The sequence below is a fragment of the Theropithecus gelada genome, chromosome 8, assembly GCF_003255815.1.
Source record: "Theropithecus gelada isolate Dixy chromosome 8, Tgel_1.0, whole genome shotgun sequence".
NCBI classification, from domain to species: Eukaryota; Metazoa; Chordata; class Mammalia; order Primates; family Cercopithecidae; genus Theropithecus; species Theropithecus gelada.
Window position 1 is genome coordinate 76,049,678 of NC_037676.1, and position 26,551 is coordinate 76,076,228.

General features: G+C 41.6%; 1 protein-coding gene and 1 long non-coding RNA gene across 3 annotated transcripts in view; one reads left to right on the forward strand and one right to left on the reverse strand.

Annotated features, from left to right (window-relative positions):
- The window catches only part of UBE2W (ubiquitin conjugating enzyme E2 W), a 73,292-nt gene extending 51,641 nt beyond the window's left edge, over window positions 1-21,651 (reverse strand). The window contains exons 1-2 of one of the 2 annotated variants that reach the window (XM_025393317.1): window positions 21,549-21,650; window positions 12,666-12,698 (exon numbers count right to left, since the gene is read on the reverse strand). In XM_025393317.1, the coding sequence (XP_025249102.1) occupies window positions 12,666-12,698; window positions 21,549-21,650 (135 nt within the window). Of the gene's footprint in view, window positions 1-12,665; window positions 12,699-21,548 lie in introns of both variants that reach the window. The other variant, XM_025393318.1, reaches the window with a different exon arrangement.
- Window positions 21,652-21,722: 71 nt separating this feature from the next.
- On the forward strand, window positions 21,723-25,592 carry LOC112630778. Its single transcript, XR_003120936.1, has 3 exons — window positions 21,723-23,439; window positions 24,537-24,677; window positions 24,845-25,592. It is a non-coding gene; the product is annotated as an uncharacterized LOC112630778 (long non-coding RNA).
- Window positions 25,593-26,551: the final 959 nt, after the last annotated feature.

Consider the following 26,551-nt stretch of genomic DNA (forward strand, 5'->3'; position numbering starts at 1 on the left):
TTTTTTTTTTTGAGATGGAGCCTTGCTCTGTCGCCCAGGCTGGAATGCAGTAGTGTGATCTTGGCTCACTGCAATCTCCACCTCACAGGTTCAAGCAATTCTCTTGCCTCAGCCTCCCCAGTAGCTGGGATTACAGGCGTGCACCACCAGGCCTGGCTAATTTTTGTATTTTTAGTAGAGACAGGGTCTCGTTGGTCTGGTCTTGAACTCCTGACCTCAAGTGATCTGTCCGCCCTGGCCTCCCAAAATGCTGAGATTACAGGCATGAGCCACTGCACCTGGCCACACTTAAGCATTTCTAAGCGCTATTTACACAGAAGATTTCTATCAGCAGGAATAATTTTTTTTTTTTTTTTTGAGACAGGGTCTTGCTCTATCGCCCAGACTGGAGTGCAGTGGTGTGATCTTGACTCACTGCAGTCTCCACCTCCCGGGTTCAATTCATTCTTGTGCCTCAGCCTCCCAAGTAGCTGGGACTATTGGCACATGCCACCACGCCTGGCTCATTTTTATATTTTTAGTAGAAAGGGGGTTTTGCCATGTTGGCCAGACTGGTCTCAAACTCCTGGCCTCAAGTGATCCGCCCACCTTGGCTTCCCAAAGTGCTGGGATAATAGACGTGAGCCACCATGCCCAGCCTAAAATCTTAAAATGAACTACTAACTTTATGGTTCCAGGATAGTTACTTTGTCAAGTCCAAATATACACATAATAACACAAGACAGTTTGGGCAACTTTTTAATTCAAGGAAGAGAGTGATTTGTTTTCTTCTTTAGTATGCTCAAGTACACTATACTGTGATTTTAGGGATTTTATCAATTCTTTCTCCTGACATACTAGGTGGAAACTTCTATAATGCTGGTCAGAGTCATTAACAAGTAGGAAAAAAAAATCACATTTAATTCTTATAGGAAGATTTTCTAAGCTGAAAAATACAGCAAAAATGTTTAAACCCTGGCACTTAAGGTAGATAACAAAGTATCTCATATACAGAGAACTGACCAAAATAAAAATACCAACTTTTTTCACTAGAATAGTTTCAATGTATGTGTTCTAAAACATAATAATGTATTACAAAAGACTGCAAGTATGTAAGACCAGTATTTTGATAAAGAGCAAGTTCAATCTTCTAAGCCTTTTTAAAAACAACTTTTGGGCCGGGCACAGTGGCTCACGCCTGTAATCCCAGCACTTTATGAGGCTGAGACGGGCAGATCACAAGGTCAGGAGTTTCGAGACCAGGCTGGCCAACATGGTGAGAACCATCTCTACTAAAAATCCAAAAGTTAGGCAAGGCATGGTGGCTCACAAACCTGTAATCCCAGCACTTTGGGAGGCCGAGGTGGGTGGATCACCTGAGGTCAGGAGTTTGAGACCAGTCTGGCCAACATGGTGAGACCCAGTCTCTACTAAAAACACAAAAATTAGCCGGGTGTGGTGGTACGCGCCTGTAGTCTCAGCTACTCGGGAGGCTGAGGCAGGAGAATTGCTTGAACCCCGGAGGTGGAGGCTGCAGAGAGCCAAGACTGCACCACTGCACTACCGCCTGGGTGATAGAGCAAGACTTCATCTCAATGAAAAAAAAAAAAAAGAACGTAAAATGTATTTATAACAAGTTTCATTCTAAGAAGGAATTAAGAAACATGAAAAGTACAAATACTGATATATAAAATCAATTTTGGCATCCTATGTTGCCAATTCAAGAAATTATCAGTTTAACTTTCAATCATTTTCAATTATGAAAACTACAGTAGCTGAATTTTTTAAAATTCAGTATATTAACTGTTGCCAGTTCATGAAGATTTAAAATAATTTTAAAATGTGACACATTTTTAAAAGAAAACTCTGACTTCAGTCATAAGCAGATACCAAAAAAAAAAAGGTCAATGTTAGAAAAGGTACTGAAAAAAAGCAGCAGCTAGTACCTTTTAACACTATTTTTACTTTTTCGGATCATAGGTAATCCTTTCCAAGCCATCACCATTAACTGTCTTAACTTTCTGTTACTTGTATCATTTTCATCACAAACTTGCAAGGCTTGCAAGGACTGAACCAATCTTCCCTATCATTGGAGGGTTTCTGTTTGTGTGTGTGTGTGGTGGTTTTTTTGTTTTCTTTTTGGTGAGAGTCTTCTAAACTGAGCAATTTCCTCAAGTACATCTGACCCTCAACAACACAGGTTTGAACTGCACAGGTCCACTTATATATGGATTTTCTTCTGCCTTTGTCACTCCTGAGACAGCAAGACCAAACCCTCCTCTTCCTCTTCTCAGCCTATAACAAGGATAAAGATTTTTGTGACTAGCTGGGAATGGTGGCCCACGCCTGTAATCGCAGCACTGTGGGAGGTTGAGGCAGGGGGATCACTTGAAGCCCAGAGTTTGAGACCAGCCTGGCCAACATGGTAAAACCTCATCTCTACTAAAAATACAACAACAATCAGCTGGGTGTAGTGGCGCAAGTCTGTAATCCCAGCTGAAGCAGGAGAATCACTTGAACCCAGGAGGCAGAGGCTGCAGTGAGCTGAGATCATGCCACTGTACTCCAGCCTGGGTGACAGAGCACTTAATGAATAGTAAATATATTTTCTTTCATGATTTTCTTAATAACATTTTTTCTCTTACTTTATTGTAAGAATAGAGTATATGAAGGCCGGGCGCGGTGGCTCAAGCCTGTAATCCCAGCACTTTGGGAGGCCGAGACGGGCGGATCACGAGGTCAGGAGATCGAGACCATCCTGCCGACACGGTGAAACCCCGTCTCTACTAAAAAATACAGAAAACTAGCCGGGCGAGGTGGCGGGCGCCTGTAGTCCCAGCTACTCGGGAGGCTGAGGCAGGAGAATGGCGTGAACCCGGGAGGCGGAGCTTGCAGTGAGCTGAGATCCGGCCACTGCACTCCAGCCTGGGCGGCAGAGCGAGACTCCGTCTCAAAAAAAAAAAAAAAGAATAGAGTATATGATACATATATCACACAAAATATGTGTTAATCGACTGTTTATCTTATAGGTTAGATTTCCAGTTAACAGTAAGCTATTAGTACTTAAGTTTTGGGGAAGTAAAGTTATATATGGATTTTTGACTGCACAGGTTGTTGGCTTCCTGTTGTTCAAGGGTTAACTGTAAATTAGAAGAATCTGAAGTAAAGCTCTGTCAGCATGCAAAAGCTGTAACTATGTTTCAGAAACCCAATCTGTATTTCATAGACATTAACAGATGTTCTGTCCTCTGCAACATCTAAAAGAATCAAACACAAGCTCCCTATACCAAAATACTCCCATCTTCTCTAAGCACACACAGTTCTACTCCCAGACACACCTTATAAATAAAACATTTGGAAAAACAATACAATTTCAGAAATGAGGAAAAGTATACAGAGACACAACATATTTGAGTTTGGAAAGAAAGTAATCCCATAATCTTACTATCAATGAAGCAAGACCTAAAATTACTTGCTGTCAGTAAGGGTTACATACAGGAAGCTTAAGAAAAAATCTACCACCAGGAGCAGGGAGCAGCGGTGGGAGTGAAGAAAAGATACTCTCATTGAAGCATTATCTGCAAAGTGAAAGAATTACCAACGAAATATTAACTGAGCTGAAAGACGTGCATCATTAACAGGAAGCTTATCCTGACTTTTAAATGCTGTATAAATTTTCCTATTCAACCCAATTCTTGACTTTCTCTAACTGGGCCAAGGCAGAAGCAAAAGATAGACAGCAATGGAATCAGAGATAAGGCAAGAAGACAATATACCCAACTGTGTTTTCCTATCACTTCTGGCCTATTTTAAAAACAGCACTATTTATCTTTCTTTTATTTATTAACCCAGAAAACATTTGAGTGATTATTGCCAGTAAGCACTGCCCTCATTAAAAATCTAATAAAGACAAAGTGTCTTTAAAATAGCTACAAGGCAGAAGTGAAAAACGCTATGAAAGAGGTAAAACATGATATGGGGGCACACAAGGTACTAAGAAGTATGTACAGCTGTGAGGATGAGTCTCAGGTTGGTGGATTTATGATGTCAAAGTATAGAGTTACAAAGAACTAAAGAGGATTTTGACTAAAATTTGAATTCAGGAAGAAAGTTCAAAGAGTGGAGGGGCTAACTAAATTACCTGCTAGGTAAGTTTTAAAAACAAACAAAAAACCTAGAACAATAAAAACAAACAAACAAAAAAAAACAAGATGGGGAGCTATCGAAACTGCCCAGAATTCAAAATGGAAATTCAGGCTAGACATGGTGGCTCATGCCTGTAACCCCAGCACCTTAGGAGGCCAAGGGAGGAGGATCGCTTGAGGCAGGGTTTGAGACCAACTTGGGTAACATTACAAAAAATTTTAGAAATTAGTTGAGCATGGTGGCATGTACCTGTAGTCCTAGCTACTTGGAAGACTGAGGCAGAAGGATCCCTTGATCCTAGAAGTTCAATGTTACAGTAAGGTACAGTTGTACCACTGCATTCTATCCTGGGCAACAGAGTGAGGTCCTATTTCTAAAAAAATAATAAAAATAAAATGCAAATTCAACATAAAAAGTCACTAATAATAATTGCTAAATATTCCTAGCAAGTAAAGGATACCGACAGAATCTCCACATATATAGTAATATCCATAAGGACAAGAGAGATATAAGCCCAGGGGTCAGAGTCATAAATAATTTGATTCTCAAGAATTTTAGTGGACTGATAAGTTCAGCATAGGTCATAGAATGGGAGATACAAGGACTAGCAATAATGACGACCCCAATGAAGGGCAAAAAGACTTAAAAACAAGAATATCATTCCAAGTACCTAGAAAGGACTATTCTTTTTTAAATATAGGGCCCTGATATGGTTTGACACAGGCCCCTAAGATTACTTGTGTTACTACTTTTTGTAGAGATGGAGTCCTGCCATTGTCCAGGTTGGTCTCAACTCCTGGCTCCAAGCAATCCTCCCTCCTTGGCCTCCCAAAGTGCTGGGATCCCAGGCGTGAGCCACCATGACCAGCCCAGATTATGTTTTAAATGAGATTTTTATGCATATTCAACTCCAACGATTCATGATATAATAAAATATTTTTAAATTTTGTTTAGGTGGACTCTATTGGCATGAAAGAAGAATCACTGAGCTCATAACAAGCCTATGGAACCACCCAATAGCCACATCTTAATGTACTCAGTTCACTAAAACTGCTCCACAAAAAATTCTCATGACAGATACTTTGTTGTGTAAAATAGCTATCAAACAAAACATTTTACTAAAGTTGATAAGACAGTCAATAAGTGCTCAGATATGTACAGGAAATGTGTGGCCTTTGACAGAACTATAATTAGGTAGGAACAAAACAAATACAGATATTTCCAATCCTAAATTTGATTCTTAAATCTTTCAAGAGGATTAAACTTTGAAATGTCTCCTGAACTCGAAAACAGATACAAGATGTATTACAACTTATCCAATTTACATAATTGGCACACCTAAATTCCTGCATTGTAGTGAAGATGAGTCTACAACTTTGGCTGCACATTAAAATTACCTGAAGGCCAGGCGCAGTGGCTCACGCCTGTAATCCTAGCACTTCGGGAGGCCAAGACGGGCAGATCATGTGAGGTCAGGATTCGAGACTAGCCTGGCCAACATGATGAAACCCGTCTCTATTAAAAATACAAAAAATAGCCAGGCGTTGTGGTGCCTGTAATCCCAGCTACTTGGGAGGCTGAGGCAAAAGAATCACTTGAACCTGAGAGGCAGAGAGTGCAGTGAGCCGAGATCATGCCAGGGCACTCCAGCCTGGGTGACAGAGACATCATCTCAAAAAAAAAAATAAATTGCCTGAAGACCTAAGAAAAATTACAATACCCAGGATGCACTCCAGAGCAATTAAATAATCATAACCTGGGGATAGTATTTTTTTTTTTTAAGTTTCCCAGGTGATTTCAATGTGATATCAAAGTTGAAAACCACCGGTTTGAACTACATGATTAACTCAAAAAAAAAAAAAAAAAAAAAAAAAGGAGGAAGGTATGATCTATAGTAGAAAATTAAATCAGAATCAAACAAGAAACCTGGATGTAACAACATTACCTTTTACTAGTTTTAACTGGACTTCAACACTTTCAAATCAAAAGTATACTAAAACTTAAATCAAAATACAGCTGGGCACAGTGGCTCACACCTGTAATCCCCGCACTTTGGGAGGCTGAGACAGGCATATCACTTGAGGTCAGGGGTTCAAGACCAGCCTGGCCAACATGGTAAACCTCGTCTCCACTAAAAATACAAAAATTAGCCAGGCATGGTGGTGCACGACTGTAATCCCAGCTACTTGGAAGGCTAAGGCACAAGAATCACTTGAACCTGGGAGGTTGCAGAGAGATAAGATCATGCCACTGTACCGGGTAACAGAGTGAGACTGTCTCTAAAAAAACTTTTTTAAAATTAAAATACAGTCAATTCTCATTATTCACAGTCGTTAAGTTCTCTACAAAGTTGTGGCAAACACTGAATTAGTAAATATGGAATCCACAGTTAGAGGAAATACAGGGTTAGATTCCTGCCAGCCTCTGGTCACATTATTTTCTTCAACCAATCAAAAGTAACTTGTGTTTCTCTAAAGACTTTCTTTTTTGAGACAGAGTCTCACTCTATGGCCCAGGATGGAGTGCAGTGGCATGATCTTGGCTCACTGCAACCCAACCTCCGCCTCCCAGGTTCAAACAATTCTCCTGCCTCAGCCTCCCGAGTAGCTGGGATTACAGGTGCATACCACCATGCCCAGGAAACTTTTGGGGTGTGGTGGTGGGGGGGTATTTTTAGTAGAGACGAGGTTTTGTCACGTTGAGGCTGGTCTCAAACTCCCGACAAGTTATCCACCTACCTCAGCCTCCCAAAGTGCCGGGATTACGGGAATGAGCTACCATGCCCGGCTTCTTATTTACTATATATTGTTGATTAATATCAAACCCACAGCCAACAGCACTATAATGTATGCCTGAACAAATTTTCTCCAAAAGGCACAGCACAGCCTTCATGTATACATAGGAACACTAAACAGCACATAAGTTAAACAGTGAAATTACCAACAAAAAGCACAAAAAAGCTAAATAATGTGGCACAAAACAGACCTCAAAAATAACTGAATATGAGCTGAGTGTAGTATTATTTGACCTCAGCTGGGAGTGTGTGCATAGAATGACAAATTCTTCACTGCTCTTTAAGTGTGCAAAGGCAAAAAGAAAAAAAGAAAAAAAAAAAAGGCACTGCAAGTATCAATTTTAGAGTTACAAATAAGTTTTACAAAGAAGTGAATTCACAAATACAGAATTCATGAATAATGAGGCTGGACTATAGAAACAAATCAAGGTAACCTAAACTAATTGTTATAAAGAAATGAATTCTGTGTCTGTAATCCCAGCACTTTGGGAGGCTGAGGCAGGAGGACTGCTTGAGCCCAGGAGTTCAAGACCAGCCTAGGCAACATGGCAAAACCTCATCTCTACCAAAAATACAAAAATTAGCCAGGCGTAGTGGCATTACTCAGCAGGCTAAGGTGGGAGAATCGCTTGGGTCCAGAAGGTCAAGGCTGCAGTGAGCTGTGACTGCACTACTGCCTGGGTGAGAGTAAAACCTTGTCTCAAAACAAACAAAAAATATGCCCAACAAGGTAATTTTCTCCACTAGAATCCTTAAATTGTTTTCCTAAGAATATAACAAGTTTTCTTTTATCAGATCTCAATATTTTTAAAACCAATTACTCGATTTCCTTAATATATGTTCCTTTCATATAGTACAAAAGATTTTTATTTTAAATTTTTTTAAATTTTATTTTATGAACTATCTCTAAACATAAAATGCAGCAATATTTAAAGAAAAGGCAAGGTGGTTAGACTAGATGACACCTGAGATGTCCCCGGCTCGAAGATTTTCTAAGTCTAAAGACTGAAGTTGATACGCCTCTTTTAATTACAATAAAGGCTTATAGGTGAACATAAAAATATTCTCAGCAGGCCGGGCGCGGTGGCTCACGCCTGTAACCCCAGCACTTTGGGAGGCCGAGACGGGCGGATCACAAGGTCAGGAGATTGAGACCATCCTGGCTAACACGGTGAAACCTCGTCTCTACTAAAAATACAAAAAAAAAATTAGCCGGGCGTGGTGGCGGGCGCTTGTGGTCCCAGCTACACCGGAGGCTGAGGCAGGAGAATGGCGTGAACCCGGGAGGCGGAGCTTGCAGGGAGCTGAGATCCGGCCACTGCACTCCAACCTGGGCGACACAGCGAGACTCCCTCTCAAAAAAAAAAAAAAAAAAAAAAATTCTCAGCAGGCCAGGAGCGGTGGTTCACGCCTGTAATCCCAGCACTTTGGAAGGCTGAGGTAGGCAGATCATGAGGTCAAGAGATCGAGACCATCCTGGCCAACATGGTGAAACCTCATCTCTACTAAATATACAAAAATTAGCCAGGCGTGGCAGCGCGCGCCTATGGTCCCAGCTATTCAGGAGGCTGACGCAGGAGAACTGCTTGACAAAGTCTCAAAAAAACAAAACAAAACAAAAAATTATATGCATGTGTATATATATGTATAGTCGGCAATATTTTATATTAGAATCACATTTTTTAGTAGTAGGACTGCAATATAAATTCTTATGTAAAAAACAGCTCTCCACTCACCCAGAGACATAACCTGAATCCAACTTGATACTATCAAACCTGATGGACTCTCAGCTTGGTCCTATACAACTTCAAATGGAAAACAAGCTGCCACATTAATGCTATGAAACTAAATAATCCCTATATTATATGCAAAAATTAATTCAAAATGTATCAAAGATCCAAATGTAAAAGCTAGAATTATTATATTTTCAGAAAAACACTTAGATGCAAATCTCCATGACCCCCTGGATTAGGCAATGATTTCTTAGATATGACACAAATACACAAAGAAAAAAACATAAATTTTGCCAAAATTAATTTCTGTGCTTCAAATGACACTATCAAGATGATGAAAACACGGCCCACAGAAGAAAAGGAAATTGGCTGGGTGCAGTGGCTCATGCCTGTAATTCCAGCACTTTGGGAGGCCGAGGTGGGCAGATCTATGAGGTCAGGAAATCAAGACCATACTGGCCAATATGGTGAAACCCCATCTCTACTAAAAACACAAAATTAGCTAGGTGTGGTGGCATGCACCTGTAGTCCCAGCTACTCAGGAGGCTGAGGCAGGAGAATCGCTTGAACCCAGGAGGCAGAGGTTGCAATGAACTGAGATCATGCCACTGCATTCCAGCCTGGTGACAGAGCGAGACTCCGTCTCAAAAAAAAAAGAGGAAATTTTTGCAAATGTAATAAATAATGTCTAATAAAGGACATGTAGTCTAAATACATAAAGAATTCTTACAATTCAACAAAATGACAAATTGTTTAGGACCAGGTGCGGTGGCTCACGCCTGTAATCTCAGCACATTGGGAGGCTGAGGCAGGTGGATCACTTAAGGCCAGGAGTTTGAGACCAGCCTGGCCAACATGGCAAAACTCCATCTCTACTAAAATATAAAAACTAGGGCCGGGTGCAGTGGCTCACACCTGCAATCCCAGCACTTTGGGAGACTGAGGTGGATGGATCACGAGGTCAAGAGATTGAGACTATCCTGGCCAACACGGTGAAACCCCATCTCTACTAAAACTACAAAAATTAGCCAGGCGTGGTGGCGCACACCTGTAATCCCAGCTACTCGGAAGGCTGAAGCAGGAGAATCACTTGAACCTGGGAGGCAGAGGCTGCAGTGAGCCAAGATCGTGCCACTGTACTCCAGCCTGGCGACAGGGCGAGGCGAGACTCTGTCTCAAAAAACAAACAAACAAAAAAATTAGCTGGGCATGGTAGCACATGCCTGTATTCCCAGCTACTCAGGAGGCTGAGGCAGGAGAATCGCTTGAACCTGGGAGGTGAAGGGTTCAGTGAGCCAAGATCATGCCACAGCCACTCCAGCGTGAGTGACAGAGTGAGGCCCCGTCTCAACAACAAAAAAATTTTAATGGGCAAAAAATTTGAATAGATATTTCTCCACCGAAATACCAATAAGCACAAGAAAAGACACTTAATACATCATTAGTCATTAGTGAAATGCAAACCAAAACCATAATGAGATGCCACTTCACACTAGGATGCCATCATCAAAAAACCACCATAATAAACACTGGCCAAACATAGGAACTGGAGTTCTTGCACCCTGCTCACAGGAATGCATAATGCTGCAGTTGCCGTGGAAAAGTTTGGCAATTCCTTAGTGTGGTATTGTGATTTACAACAAGAAATACGTATTTGGTCTTCATCTAGCTCCTAAAACCCTTGGAATCTTTTTTATATGTTAATACCATGACTGGTGGCTGGGGGTTCCTGGAGAGCCTCAGAATGGGGACTGGCAGCCAAAGGAACCAACCATGTGATTACAGGGTGGAAACATTCAGCCCCACCCCACGAATCTTTGGGGAAGAAGGGAGGGGCTCAGGGTTGAATCGAACACCAATAGCCAATGATTTCATCAATCATGCATAAGTAACGAAGCCTCATAAAAACCCAAAAAGAGAGTTTGGAGAGCTTTTGAATTGGTGAGTAAGAACATAGCCACATACTCCATGGGGCCAAAGGCTTCTGGGTTCATGACCCTTACAAACCTCATATATGCATAGCTCCATCTGGCTGTTGAATTGTATCCTTTACAATATCCTTTGTAATACATTGGCAATTGTGAGTATACTGTCTTCCCTGATTTCTGTGAGCTGATCTAGCAAATTAATGAACCCAAGAAGGGGGTTGTGGGAACCTCCAATTTGTAGCCAAGTTGGACACAAGTTGTGGGTAACCTGGGAACCCACAACTTGTGACTGGTGTCTAAAGTGGGGGCCAGTCCTGTGAGACTGAACCCTTAACTCTGGTTAGTGCTAGAAATGAATTATAGAACACCAAGCTGGTGTTGAAAAACTGCTTGGTGTGAAAAAAAAAAAACCCCACATATCTGGTGTCAGAAAAAGAGGATCAAGTGTTGTGGGCGAGTACAGGAGAAAAATCATTGTTCTTTCTCTACAGACTTAGAAAGTTAAAACACAGTTACTGTATGACCCATTCGTTCAACATTTATTGAGGTCCTCCTACATGCAAGGTATATAACACAAACAAATTAAAACACAAGCCGACATAAAAACTTGTACATATATGTTCACAGCATTATTCATACTAACTAAAAAGGGGAAACAATCCAAACTGTCAATTAATCCATTGATGAATGAAAACAGGAAACCCAAATATCTGATATTTAAATAACTGGTGAATGGATTAACTGTGGTATAACCAAAAAATGGGCCATTATTTGGCTACAAAAAGGAATGAAGTATTCATACAAGATACAACATGGATGAACCTCAGAAACATTATGAACTGGGCATGGTGGCTCAGGCCAGTAACTGCAACACTTTGGGAAGCCCAGGGAGAAGGGCTGCTGAGACTGGAAGTTTCAAAATCAGCCTGGGCAACACAGTGAAACTGTCTATATAAAAATTTTTTTAAGGCCAGGCGCAGTGGCTCACGCCTGCAATCCCAGCACTTTGGGAGGCCGAGGCAGGCGGATCATGAGGTCTAGGAGCTCGAGACCAGCCTGGCCAACATGGTGAAACCCTGTCTCTACAAAAATACAAAAATTAGCTGGGCAGTGGCTCATGCCTGTAATCCCAGCACTTTGGGAGGCTGAGGCGGGCAGATTACGAGGTCTAGGAGTTCGAGACCAGCCTGGCCAACATGGTGAAACCCTGTCTCTATAAAAATACCAAAATTAGCTGGGCACAATGGCTCACACCTGTAATCCCAGCACTTTAAGAGGCCGAGACAGGTGGATCTCTTGAGGTCAGGAGTTAAGAGACCAGATTGGCCAACATGGTGAAACCACGTCTTACTAAAAATTCCAAAAAAAGTATAGCCAGACATGGTGGCTCACGCCTGCAGTCCCAGCTACTCGGGAGGCTGAGGCAAAAGAATCGCTTAAACCTGGGAGGCAGAGGTTGCAGTGAGCTGAGATGGTGCCACTGCACTCCAATCTGGGAGACAGAGCAAGACTCTGTCTCGGGGGCGGGGCGGGGGGGGGGGACTACAAAAATTAGCCGGGTATGGTGGTGCATGCCTGTAGTACCAGCTACTAGGGAGGCTGAGGCAGAAGGATCGCTTGAACACAGGAGGCAGAGGTTGCAGTGAGCCTATGGTGCCACTGCACTCCAGCCTGGGCGACAAAATGAGACCCTGTCTCACCTGTCTCAAACAAACAGCTAAGTGAAAGAAGCCAGGCACAAAAGATTATATATAATTCCACTCACAAAATACCCAGAATAGACCAATCCAGAGACGAAAAATAGATGAGTGGTTTCCAGATACTGGGAAAAGGGGGAAATAGGGAGTGACTGCTAATGGATAAGGAGTTTCTTTCTGGGGTGATGAAAATGTTCTGCAAACAGCAGTGATGGTTCTGAATATATTAAAAACCACTGAATTGTACACTTTAAAAGGGTGAGTTTTATGGTACGTGGATATTTCGATTAGAAGAAAAAAATGTGCATTAAAAGGATGTTAAAAGCTCACAATTTTATTTGACTAATTCTCAAGTTTTGAAGAGGATTGGCAAAAAACACACACTTACTGGAAACCATACTTCCACCCTCCTTCCTGTGGTCTGAAAATACAAAGAAAGACCTCATGTAACACATGTTCATAAAGGAAATCTATTTTTTCCATTGATAGCTAGTGCAGGGACTAGAAACCAGGAAAAAAAAAAAAAAAAAAAAAAAAAAGCATCTAGTACAGTTGGCTTAAAATGGGAAGCGTATAGCATTAAAAGATAACTCACCAATTCCAAAGATCTAGGAAATGAAATAACCTATTTGTTTTTATCATTCCTATTTTATGTTTGGGGGGTGGGAGGTTACACAGCTATTAAGCAACAAAACTAGAACTCAAACCCATGGTTATCTGATTCCAAAAGCTGTGCTTACTTATTCAATTTATTCAACATTTACTGAACCCTCCTACATGTCAGGCACTAGGTTACATCCAAGAAAATAGTAAATAAGCTAATTAATAAATAATAGCCAAAGGTATGAAGAATTTATCAAGGTAAAGGAAATTATTAGTGCTGGGATGGGAGAGCTATTTTATATTGGGTGGTCAGAAAGGGCTCTCTTTATATATATATATAAAGATATTTGAACAAAGCTCTGAGTGAAAAAAAAAAAAAAAAAAAGCCATCCAGATGTGTGAGAAGAGCATTCCAAATAGAGAAAATAACAAGCAGGAGTAGCAAGAAGGCCAATAAGGCTACAGAGACAAGAGTACCTGGGAAAGGTTAAGGCCTCCTAGGCCATAACATGAAATTTGGATTATATTCTGAGGAAGAGAGGGAAGCCATAGTAGGATTATGAGTGAAATGACATGACTTTTGTTTTGAAAGAATCTATTGGGAATCTAAAGGCATAAGTAAACAGATGAGGGCAGAAGTAGCAAAACCAGTATGACACTGCTAATATAATCCAGGCAAGAAATGAGGATGTCAACTGTATTTACATCAGGAATTCAAAAAAACAGTTGAATTCCAGATATATTTTGAAAGCAGAGCAGATAGAAATTTGCTAATGATTTGCTAATGGTTTGACTGTAGGGTAGAATGAACCCAAGGTTTCTGGCTGAGCAAATGGAATGAGGTTGCCCGTATACCAACGGGGGAAATACTATAGAAAACAAGTTTGGGTAAGATAAACAAAAAAACACAGTTTTACATGTTTACCTATCTGCTAATCTGTTTTTGTCTTACCCACTATACTCCATACTGATTTTTGTGCAATATAGCTTTTTAAAAAGTAGTGAAACAGGACTTGAATCTGGGTCTTTTGATTATAGAGCCTGCGTTCTTTATCTCTAATGAAGTTTTACCAAAGCTGCTAAATGAAAGTACAGTCTTTTCTTAGAATAAAACAGCTCAAAACCATGCACTGTTTCTTGGTGATCCAAGAACTACATTCACAAATAAAGGCTTTCAAATGAGGACATTTAATACCTGACAAACATGAACAAGTATTTTGCAGATACTACTCATAATGAAGCAGACAGCAATGACATAAAGATGGAATAAAACTCATCTAACAAATGCTCAATTTAGGTAAATACTAAGAGAACTATATTTTCAGAGAGATCCCAGATCATCCCACTTTATATTTTATTTTTATATATATTTTTTGAGACAGGGTCTCACTCTGTCGCCCATGCTGGAGTGCAGTGGTACCTTATTATTTTTACATAAATTTTTTGAGACAGGGTCTCACTCTGTCACCCATGCTGGAGTACAGTGGCACAATCCTGGCTCGCTGCAGCCTCAAACTCCCTGAGCTCAGGTGATCCTCCCACCTCAGCTCCCCAAGTAGCTGGGACCACAGGCATGTGCCACCACAGCCAGCTAATTTTTGTCCCACGCTGGGATCACCCCACCTTAAAAATTCTCCTTGATAATGAAGATTATCTTTGAAGGCCAGGCGTGGTGGCCAGCCTTCAAGGATAATCTGACATTACTTTCTGCTTTAGATTTCCTGCTTCATGAAGGCAGGAAAAAATACTTCCCCTCTATCTCTTTAATGTGCACATAGTGACTACAGTAAATATTTGTCCATTACTTAACACTTCAAAAAGCATTCCTAAATAGCAAATTCTTCATTAGTTTAATTCTATTTTAGGTCAGTCTATTAAGCAATTCTATAGTAGTAAGCTTCAGTACCTATAAAGGGATAATTTAAAATTCATATTTATATAATGCACCAAAAAAGTGGCTTATTTTCTTGCTGCATGTGTTTGCCTTAAGTTTAATGTTCTTCATAGTATCTTCATATTCTTTATAAAAGAGGAAGTCAACTAACCTAATTTCATTCTAATAGAGACGTAGCAGTAACTTCTGGTAAGTATGTAATTATTTGGAAAGTGACTTACTCAAAATTACATAGTAACTGAGTAGTGAAGCTAGAATTAGAAACTAAGCTCTGAAATCTGTTGATGCTCTGAAGGTGTAAGCAATGAACACAGTTTGGCATCATAGAGAAATCATTGGTGTAATTATGTAACTTTTCAGTCAAGAACTAAGCATTTACTAAACTATTTATAGTTTTTATAGCTAAGAAAATAAGAAGAAATATTCCTGAGTTTATAATACAAGGTTACTTTATATACCAGATTTTAAAAAGATGTTCTCATCATGTGTATACTTGTGTACTGAGTAAAATTATAATGGTAATTTTTTACTGTTCAAAGATAATCCTTTTTCTTTTTTTTTTTTTTTTTGAGCCGGAGTCTCACTCTGTCACCCAGGCTGGAGTGCAGTGGCATGATCTTGGCTCACTGCCAGGCATCTCCACCTCCTGGGCTCAAGGGATTCTCCTGCCTCAGCCTCCAAATAGCTGGGATTACAGATGTGCTCTACCATGCCTGGCTAATTTTTTTTGTATTTTTAGTAGAGACTAGGTTTCACCATGTTGGCCGGGCTGGTCTCGATCTCCTGACCTCAGGTGATCCACCCAACGCCGCCTCCCAACGTGCTGGGATTACAGGCTTGAGCTACCATGTCCAGCCTATTTTCTAACTTTTCATTATGTTGTAACCCTTTCATAATGACATCAATAAACAGATATGGTATCGTCAAGGCAACATGAATTCTGTAACAGTAATGTCTTAAGGGTCCATATTCCATCTCTCTAAATCACTATAGCCAATTATTTGAGTAAAGAGCTGTGGGCTGGAGGGCAATGGCTCATCCTGTCATAATCCCAGCACTTTAGGAGGCCAAGATGGACAGACGGCTGAGTCCCGGAGTTCAAGGCCAACTTGAGCAACAGGGCAAAAACCCATCTCTACAAAAAATACAAAAATTAGCCAGGCATGGTGGTGTGTCTGGTCCCAGCTGCTTGGGTGTCTGAAGTGGGAGGATCACCTGAGCCTGGGAGGACAAGGGTGCAGTAAGCCAAGAACGTGTCACTGCACTTCAGCCTGGGTGACAGAGTGAGACCCTGTTTGAGAAAAAATGTTAAAAGTTGTGAATAATCCAAAATAATGTATTATTTCTAAGTCTGAAAATAAGCACACATTCATACTTTATCTCCTGTTATTAAATCTCAACCTGCTTCCATCCCGCCAAATTGACAGTTAATAGTCTAAGACCCAGCTAGGTAAGAGAGGAAGTAAAGGCAGAAAATTCACAAGGGTAATTCAATTGACCATTTCTCTCAATTATATTACTGTTTTTAGAGTTGACAAACATCAACTACTATGCACTGACTTTCTAAGATCTTAAGACACAACGTAACAGGAGGCTGTATCTAAAATTAACAATTCTGGCCGGGCACGGTGGCTCACTCCTGTAATCCCAGCACTTTGGGAGGCCGAGGAAGGCAGATCACGAGGTCAGGAGATCAAGACCATCCTGGCTAACACGGTGAAACCCCATTTCTACTAAAAAAAAAAAATACAAACACACAAAAAAAATCGGCCAGGGGTGGTGGCGCACACCTGTGGTCCCACTACTCAGGAGGCTGAGGCAGGAGAATGGCATAAACCCGGGAGGCGGAGCTTGCAGTGAGCCCAGATCACGCCACTGCACTCCAGCATGGACAACGGGGCGAGACTCTGTCTCAAAAAAAAAAAAAAAAAATTCTAGAATGTCAAATTAGAAAAGTATATAGGGTATACGTTAAAATTGCTAACTCAGGAGAAGTCTGAAGCAGTTAAATTCTAAAATCAGAAATTATATCCAGGAGGTCAGGTATTTTATAACATTAATCCACAGGAAAGAAAAAAAGGTTATAAAATTTTTTAAAAACGCATTTAACAAAAAAAAATACAATTTAAGGATTCACCTGAGAAAATACCTCAATACTGCTATACTTTCAAAAATGTTTAGAATCACATAAAAATTCACTTCAATAAAATAATGCTCCTATAGTTTGGGGATAAAAGTTTCTACCAAATAATCAGAGTCCCTAAAATGCTAAAACTAAAAATTTGCTACAAGAAACTTTCCACGTAATATTTTAAGATTTTTAGGGCGCAGTGGCTCACGCCTGTAATCCCAGCACTTTGGGAGGCCGAGATGGCAGATCACGAGGTCAGCAGATCAAGACCATCCTGGCGAACACAGTGAAACCCTGTCTCCACTAAAAATACAAAAAAATTAGCCGAGCGTGGTGGCAGGCACCTGTAGTCTCAGCTGCTGCTAGGGAGGCTGAGGCAGGAGAATGCGGTGAACCTGGGAGGCGGAGCTTGCAGTGAGCCGAGATCGTGCCACTGCACTCCAGCCTGGGCGACAGAGCGAGACTCCGTCTTGAAAAAAAAAAAAAAAGATTTTTAGAATTACCAAAATTAAATGTAGATCTGTTTAACTCCTGTCAATTTTAGGTATCACCACAAATACAACATTCTCTTAAGAATGATTTCTTAAGGCTGGGCACATTGGCTCACGCCTGTAATCCCAGGATTTGGGGAGGCCAAGGCAGATGACTGCTTGAGCGCAGGAGTTCCAGACCAGCCTGGGCAACATGGTGAAACCTGTCTCTACAAAACACAAAAACCCGTAGTCACAGCTACTCAGGAGGCTGAGATGGAAGGATCACTTAAGCCCAGGGAGGTTGAAACTGCAGCACGCTGAGACTGCGCCACTGCACTCCAGTCTGGGTGACACAGTGAGACCGTCTCCAAAAAACAAAGGGTTTTTTAAAATGTAATTTAACTGTAATCTTACTTAGTGATACATTACTTTTTTCTAGGAAGAAACAATAGGAAGGAAAAGAAAAAAAGAAAACGAGTAAAGAATGCCTCAAAGGGATCACGTAAGTCTGAAAACCACTATCTTGAATTGTATATGGCAGAACTCTAGCAATTTGAGGGAGCAGAGAGTCTCCAGCATTTACAGGTGTGCCAGGATATTGATCTCCCATCCCAGGAGTTTCATGAGGAGCTGCCTGCCAGGTGCTTCTAGCCTCCCAATCTCATCATCTACTTTAGTGTACTATTCGAAACTTACTTTCTATGTGGACAGAACCTAAAAGATGGTTGAGACGCACTGACAGAATACATTAAAGCAATTACTAGCTCAACTTTAAATACATACTCTCCAAAAGAAATTCAAAGTCTTACTTGTTTTACTGCATTGATCCTAAAGACTATTTAATTTTTATCAAGTAATGAAATCCCATGTTACATGTGTATAACATGGCATAAAAAAAAATACAGTTCCTCTTACAGCTTAAGTAACTTCTTCAGCAGCAGCAACATCCTGGTGTGGGTAAGATAAAGAAATCTACTAAAAGCTTTTTGAGTAAGGACATGGTCATTCCATGTTACAGTTTATTTTTTCCTAATCGAAATCCCCAAATGATCAATTTCCTAGCCTTCCATGTTTTTTCTCCACTGCACTATCACCTTCTAATATAATAACACACTTGGCCAGGTGCAGTGGCTCACACCTGTAATCCTAGCACTTTGGGAGGCCGAAGCGAGTGGATCACTTGAGGTCAGGAGTTCAAGACCAGCCTGGCCAACATAGCGAAACCCAGTCTCCACGAAAAACACAAAAAAATTACCTGGTCGTGGTGGCCAGCACCCGTAATCCCAGCTACTCAGGAGGCTAAGTAGGAGAATTGCTAGAACCCTGGGAGCGGAGGTTGCAGTGAGCCGTGATTGCACCACCACACTCCAGAATGGGCGACACAGCGAGACTCCATCTCAACACAAAAAACAAAAAACAATTAACTTAAATATGCTGTTATTATCTGTCTCTTCTTACCAGACTATTTATTATTAAATCCATGAGGGCAAAAATCTTGTTCGCTTTTGTTCATTGCTATAACCGCAGCACCTAGATAAGTGTCTGACACACAGAGGGCCCCCAAAAGGTAACTGGCTCAGTGAATAAACAAATTTGATAATTTGATTGAAGATTTATGTATAATCTAGTTGTCTTAAAAGAGCCAGATGTTGCCATTAAGATAGTCAGGATATAAATTCTGTACAACAAAGATACAGAATAACCACACAGAAAGTAGGGCTGTCTTTCAAAAAGCCATATTTAAATATTCTTAAAGATACTACCAGAAAATCTGCACTAGATATTTTAAAATACAAACAAAAGGAAAAGACTTTTTACTTTAATAAAAAGAGTTAAGCATCCGTTTTCCACTCCTCTAACCAGAAAACACAGAAGAATAGAGAGTGATAAGATTTAGATGGAACAAGGTGAAGGAAAAACTTCAAAGAGTGGTAAGACAGTCTGAGGTAATACTTAGGGCACAGAAAAATGCACTATTGCACTATCAATCAAGTATTTGTTTCCATTGCTTAAGACATCATGTAGGCCGGGCACCGTGGCTCACACCTGTAATCCCAGCACTTTGGGAGGCCGAAGTGGGCGGATCACCTGAGGTCGGGGGTTCAAGTCCAGCTTGACCAACATGGAGAAACCCCTGTCTCTACTAAAAACACAAAATTAGCTGGGCGTGATGGCGCATGCCTGTAATCCCAGCCACTTGGGAGGCTGAGGCAGGAGAATCACTTGAACCCGGGAGGCGGAGGCTGCGGTGAGCCGAGATCGCCCCCACTGCACTCCAGCCTGGAAAACAAGAGCTAAACTCCGTCTCAAAAAAAAAAAAAAAAAGACACCATGTAAAGTTCAACATTACCAACCTCTCTCTTACAAACAAATCTGCCTTTTCCAGATACTAAATCTAACCAGATGGCACACTACGTTCTCTTGTCAAAGATTATCACAAGTGTTGTGGATTCTAATCTTAATTTTTACTCTCAAATAATGTTTTAATTTTAATACAGATAATAATCTTAAACTTGTCATGAAAAATGTTTTAATCTTAACACAGATAAAAATCTTTAAGTGGTCATGTAGCCTACTGCATCTACTGTTCAACTAGCATGCCACAGTTCCTTTTTTTGGCCTCAAATGACGAAACTTCTCTAACGTCTCTGGGGGACTAGTGTAAAGTATAATGTTTCCTGAAATTGTTCCTGTTTTTTTCCCTGCACCATTCGTGACATCTCTTCAACTAGAAATGTTACATAAAACTTTTCTGTTCTGCAGGCAAGTCCAGAGGGAGAAGCAAAGGTAAAGAGAATATTGTAAGGAAAACAGGTTGAAAGGGGAATAACATAAAAGCACAGGAGTAAATGTGAAGCAAAGATATATTTGTACAAAAGAGGAAGAAGTTGCAGAAAAGGGAAGAAAAACACTTTTAGCAGAGAAAAGAAAAAAAAATGGAGGAGGAACAGAGACTTGCTTCTTTCAGAAACAAAAGCAAAAAAACACTTCTAAGAAAACGTGGTCTCTTTACCCAAGGGGATATTATTAAAACGCTAAAGAGTATTCAGCTGACACTCCTATTGAGTGTTCTACTTTCTCTTCCAATGTCTTTGATACCGCTAGTCTTCACCTATGAATTAAATGCAGGCTATAGATAACGCAGCCAATCTCTACAAAACTACAATTGTGGTTGCCATCTTTGCCTGAAAACAAAAACACAAAAAACCCGCAACTCCCTGAATTCGGGAAAAAGGAGTAAATTAAGTTGGAAAGCCAGAAAACCACGCCTTGCTAAGTCGGGTGGATGTGGCACAGGTTAACAAACGCCTCCTACCAAACTAAGGTTCCACTAAAGGTCTGCGAATAAGGGCAAAGAGATGTATAGCCTTATCGCGACCGCAAGGGTGGGGCCTTGTAAGGGGAAACAAAATAAAGGGCGAGCTATCCCGAAAGGTTTAAGGGGGCTGAGGACTTGGCTCTCGGGAGATCGCCCATCAGGCAGTGGACTCGGGGCAGCTTCGAGAGGAAGGAGACACTGGACTGCTGAAGTAATGTCCGCGAGAATGCCGAGGCTGATAGAAAGAGAGGATACCCACGGGCACAGGATTAAGAGTCAAAGGGAAGAAGAGAGAGACGGGGCCAAGCAGTCTGGGGGGCCCGGCGTGGGAGGCCGGAGCAGAGGCCGCTAAGCGCCGTCCGCAGCCAGCCGCCTTCTCCGGAGACGCCTTCTCGGCTCCCCCACACTCAGCCCCTCGCCGCCCCTGCCCCGGCAACAACCGCGGGCGCAGCTGTTTCCGTCGGGCCAGGGACAGCGGGGGTAAAGGCAACCCTGGGACTGGCGGGCAGCAGACTGGCAGCGGCCGTGTGTGTGTATGTGTGTGTGTGCGTGCGGGGAGCCGATTCTGAGGCTGCCAACACCAGACTTCGCCCTTTCTCCCCCAAGCCTCCTTTATCACCCAACTTCCCGGCCGGCTGGTGTCCGCTTCGACCGACGGATACCGCACCCCCCCAACGCCTCTCGCCGCCTCTTACCCCTCCCCCGACGCCCTGAGCTGAAGGAAAACAAGCCACCCGGGCCGATCCCGAACCCGCCCGGGTGTCCCCGAATCGCGGACGCCACCCCCGCCCGAACGCTAGCACTCTCTCGGCGGCTCCCTGGCCCGCCCAGATGCACCAAACTCCTCTCACCTGCATTGACGCCATGATGGAACCATCCCCCCCAGACCGGCGAGGCCAGGGACGCAGGGGGAGGAGCTGCCGTGCTCGCGTCACGCCGCGGGGGCTCAACATCCCGGGCGCGGAGGCGGGGCCTACGATGGGAAGGTGATGGCGCGAGGGGATTGGCTGGCGCGCAGGGCGGACGGGAGGAGGGGCTAGGGGGCGGGGCGAGGACGCGGTAAATGGCGCTCCGAGTACCTTCGGTCTCAGTCCGGCTTGCCGCTCCCGCGTCGGTCTTCCGTTTACTCTGGTTACTGAGGAGACACGGCTCCAGTTTTGACCCGGCTACGGTTGTTTTCTTCTTGTGTACCGCGTAATGCTTATGCCGTCCGAATCAGCTCAGATTTTTTTCTATTTCGTTTTGTTTTTCCAACCACAGCTGTGCGGTTCACAGATTTTTCTCTTGGGATGTGTTTTCCATACTGTCAAGCCCACTCTGAGAGCCTTGGGGCCCCATAAAACTTCCCGCGCAGCTGCTTTCTGGTCTTTGTAGACCTGGAAAGCTTCTTGTATTCTTAATCTGGGGAAGAGAGACATAGGTTTCCTTGTACAACGGGATGAGGATTTAAGAGCAAAACGGCACTGATATTTTAAAGGCGAGGTATTTAGATTTGTGGAGCTGAAACTTGCCTGAAAGGGGAGAGAAAATTTGGAAGTTTGTTGTGTTCAGTTTCTGCCCCTTACCCCAGCCCTTCAGTTTTAAACTTCGCATGTATCAACAGTAGTTACGGTTGTTGCGGCAGTCTAAATTTGATTATCAGAATTGACCCTAGGCATGAATTTTTTAAAATATACCAATGTTGTGTTATATACACTTAGACCATTATGTCCAGACTTCTCTTAAGCCTATTTCGTGGTGGGCAGTTTTGTGGTCAGTTAGGGATGAACTTGGGTAGGGAAAGCTGAGCATACATAATTTATTTTAGGAATGTACCAGTTCTGCCAACATTTATCAGAAGTCACGTTTTAAAAAAGCTATTCTGGAACTGAAGATGTCATTGGTTTATAAGAGGAAAATGGAAGCCAAAAGCTTGCACCTCATGCTCTATCTTTAAAAATTAAGGTGGCAGACACAATGAGTAGAAGGCTTTTATGTTACCAGAATGAAGGCTTAAAATCTGTCATTTTATTGACTCGGCTTTCTTTTTAGAAATTTCTTTAAGATATAAAAGCAATGTAGAATATCACTGTTTCACACTCTTAAAATAGATTACGTTCTCTGGAACTTCTCTAATCTGAAATGTGTTCAAAAAGGAAAAAGATCTTTAAAATACGCCAGTTAGTCTATGGCATAATATTAAACACTACTCATCACTAGAGAAGTTACGGTGGTATACCCTCCCCTCTCTCAGATGTCCACCCTAATGCCAGAAATGAGCGGAGTTTCCCTTTGTTGTGCAAAATGACTGTGTCCTTGAGGGATGTTTGGATGCTCTTGGTAAACCGGAATCAACCAGAAGCATATCCGGTGTTAGCCCTGTTGTGTCATCAACATTACAACAGTGAGGAAAACCACGTATCCCAATGAAAGAGGAAAACTTAAAGAAGTTTCCAGTATATTTTCTTTGAGATGTCTTTATTTCTATGACCTCAGAAGATCAGGTTTTACTGTCCAAGGTTCACTTTGCCTAAAAGCTGATTGTTCCTATGGAAAAAGTAGTGTCGGATGACCCTACAAACAAAGCATTATGACATCGTCAGAGCCAACAACCTGCCATGACAGATACTAATGAGGAAAAAAGAGGTTACAAGAATTCTGACACTCATCACAGTGGAACCAGTATCTGGTCCCTTGGGTTTCATATATGTTAGAAGTATCTTCACAGGAGGGAAAGGTCAATGCCAGTAATATCCTTTCTAGGTAATACTAAATAGCACATAATAACCTGTCTTCTTTTTTTTTTTTGAGACGGAGTCTCACTCTGTCACCCAGGCTGGAGTGCAATGGCGCGATCTTGGCTCACTGCAACCTCCGCCTCCCAGGTTCAAGTGATTCTCCTCTCTCAGCCTCCCAAGTAGGTGGGATTACAGATACACACCACCATGCCCAGCTAATTTTTTGTAATTTTTTGTATCTTTAGTAGAGATGAGATTTCACCATGTTGGCCAGGCTGGTCTTGAACTCCTGACCTCATAATCCACCTGCCTCAGCCTCCCAAAGGGCTGGGATTACAGGTGTGAACCACTGCGCCCGGCCATTCTTTTGTTAATATTTAATAAAAAGATCCTGACATAGGATCCAAAACAGTGACTTACAGATGGTGTGGGGGGTATATAATTATCTCCAGTGAGCATATAATGTTAATATCTAAAACACTATTATGCAATGTTTGAACACTAGGCTCATATCTCTACAGAGCAAGCGTTACTATCATTACTATCAGGCAAAAGTTAAAATGTCTGACAGGATAATGCCAGTGCACTCCAGTGTAGGTGACAGAGCAAGACCCTGTCATCTCAAAAAAAAAAAAATCTGACAATACCAAAAGTGAGAGAGGAAGTGGAGCTCTCATAAACTCTATAGGAGTGATGCTGGCGCAATCACTTTGGAAAACAGTTCAGCAATAATGAAGTTAAAGTTTCCCATATCCTTACTGGATCTTCTCAATAACATCATATGTAATTTTATATATATATATATATATATATATATATATATATATATTTGTATTTTTAGTAGAGACGGGGTCTTGTCTGGTCTCGAACTCCTGGCCTCAAGTGATCCACCTGCCTTGGCCTTCCAAAGTGCTGGGATTACAGGCCATGCTTGGCCCCGTAAGAGATATATTGAACAAATGCATATGTTAACATTGTTTGGATCTAGATTCAAACAAACTGTAAAAAAGATATTTTTGAGACACCTGGAGAAAATTAAATATAGAGTAGATATTAGAAAATATTAAGGAATTGTTATTTTTGTTAGATTAGATAATGATGTTCACTTTTTCATTTCCACAGCAATTAGAAATGACCATCAGGTTACAAGGAGGAGATTCTCCCTCATCTCACAAACTACCTGCATCTCCACTTCCCTGGAAGGAAAAAAAAAAAACTGGACATACCTGAGCTGTGTATGTGCCTGAGATCTTCCCTTCCAAGGTAAAGAGAGAGCCTGAGACAGGTCTACGTTAGCATCTGGACTTTCTGCTAGTAAAGAAAAGGGAGTATGGGAAACTAAATAGTAACATTAAAGGACCTACAAAGGGACTACTGGGTAAATGCTACAACGAATAATGTAATGTGATTGATGAATGCTTTTGTTCTAGTGATTTATTAAACTGGAAAGTCAGAAGCAGTCCTGTGAACATTTGTTTGTTGAAGCATGAAAAGGCAGAGTTGACGAGTCCTTGCTTGAGTCTATGCCTCCACCTAGTAGTTTGTTCTTAGTCTCCTAGGGGCTGATCTCAGCAGAGAAATGGAGACAGTTCAGTCACCAACAGTTTGTTACTGGATTTTGGAAAAGGCACCAAACTAAGAATCCAAGGCTTGTATTCTTATCTTAGCTCTGTCATTAACAAGCTTGGGTAAGTCTTCTAATCTTTCTGGGTTTCTTTCCTCATCAATAAAATGAGCAAGTCAGGCTGCATAATCTTTATGGTTTCTTCCACATTTCAAATTCCATGCGTCTAGTAGAGAGAATCAAAATTGTACATGATTTGTCTAAAATACCATGTTAAAAAGTCTAACATAAAATGCAATGGGAATTACATAGCATTTTGAGTTTAAAAATCACTTTTGTAAATGTATTAAGGAATGAACTTGGCTTCATTGCAATTTATGTAGAAATACTGAGAAGTGGAGGGGGTTTGGTTAACAATTTTAAAATGCTAATGCAATCCAGTCAAAATATAGATGGGATTTCATAAAGTAGCAAAAATTCTATATTCATAATTCAGAGTGATAACAAATGCATATCTATAAAGCAAGAGAGTATTTTTAAAAATAATTTTAAATCCCAACCAGTCATTTCATTTAAGTCTTCTAATAAAGGACGAAGAAAATGAACAAAATAACAATGGTTTGTACGTGTGACTTATTTTGAGTGTAACTTATTCTACATGTCAAAAACAGTTGATTTATATACCTATATAGTTTGCAAAGAAAATTGTCTACCAGGAAAAGTTTTACTTTATTCCCCATTTTTACCCTTCTCTAGCAAGAGTTCTTTTATCCATGTCTGCAGCCCTTGATATTCCCTGCTTATTTCTCACCTAGACCTCTTACCCTCTTACCAAACATGTTCATAGCAAGCCATTACTTGAAAAGGCTGTGGTTTCTTTTTATTTTTTATTTTTGACAGGGATCTCATTAAAAATTAAATGAAAGCCATGGACCCACTCCACAAACAAATACATATACCCATGAAAATTTGTATTTCAGGAAGTTACCGGACCCTTAGAAGTTCATCCATCAGGGTCAGGCATGGTGGCTCATGCTTATAATCCCAGCATTTTGGGATGCTGAGGCAGGAGGATCACTTGTGCCCAGGAGTTTGAGACTAGCCTGGGCAATATAGTGAGACCCCATCTCTACAAAAAAATTAGCTGGGCATGGTGGCGCATGCCTACTACCTGGGAGGCTGAGCTGAGAGGATCACTTGAGCCAAGGGCGTCAAGGCTGCAGTGAACTGTGATCATGCTACTGTGCTCCAGCCTAGGTGAGAGTGAGGCCCTGTCCCCCGACCCAAAAAAAAAAGTTTATCCATCAGATCAGCAGCAGAGGTATATAAACCTCAAGATAAGGCAGGACTTGGTGGCTCACACCTGTAATCCTAGCACTTTGGGAGGCTGAGGGGGGCAGATCACCTGAGGTCAGGAGTTAGAGACCAGCCTGGCCAACATGGTGAAACCCTGTCTCTGCTAAAAATACAAATATTAGCCAGACATGGTGGCACGTGCCTATAATCCCAGTTACTTGGGTGGCTAAGGCAGGAGGATAGTTTGAACCCGGGAGGTAGTGGTTGCAGTGAGCCA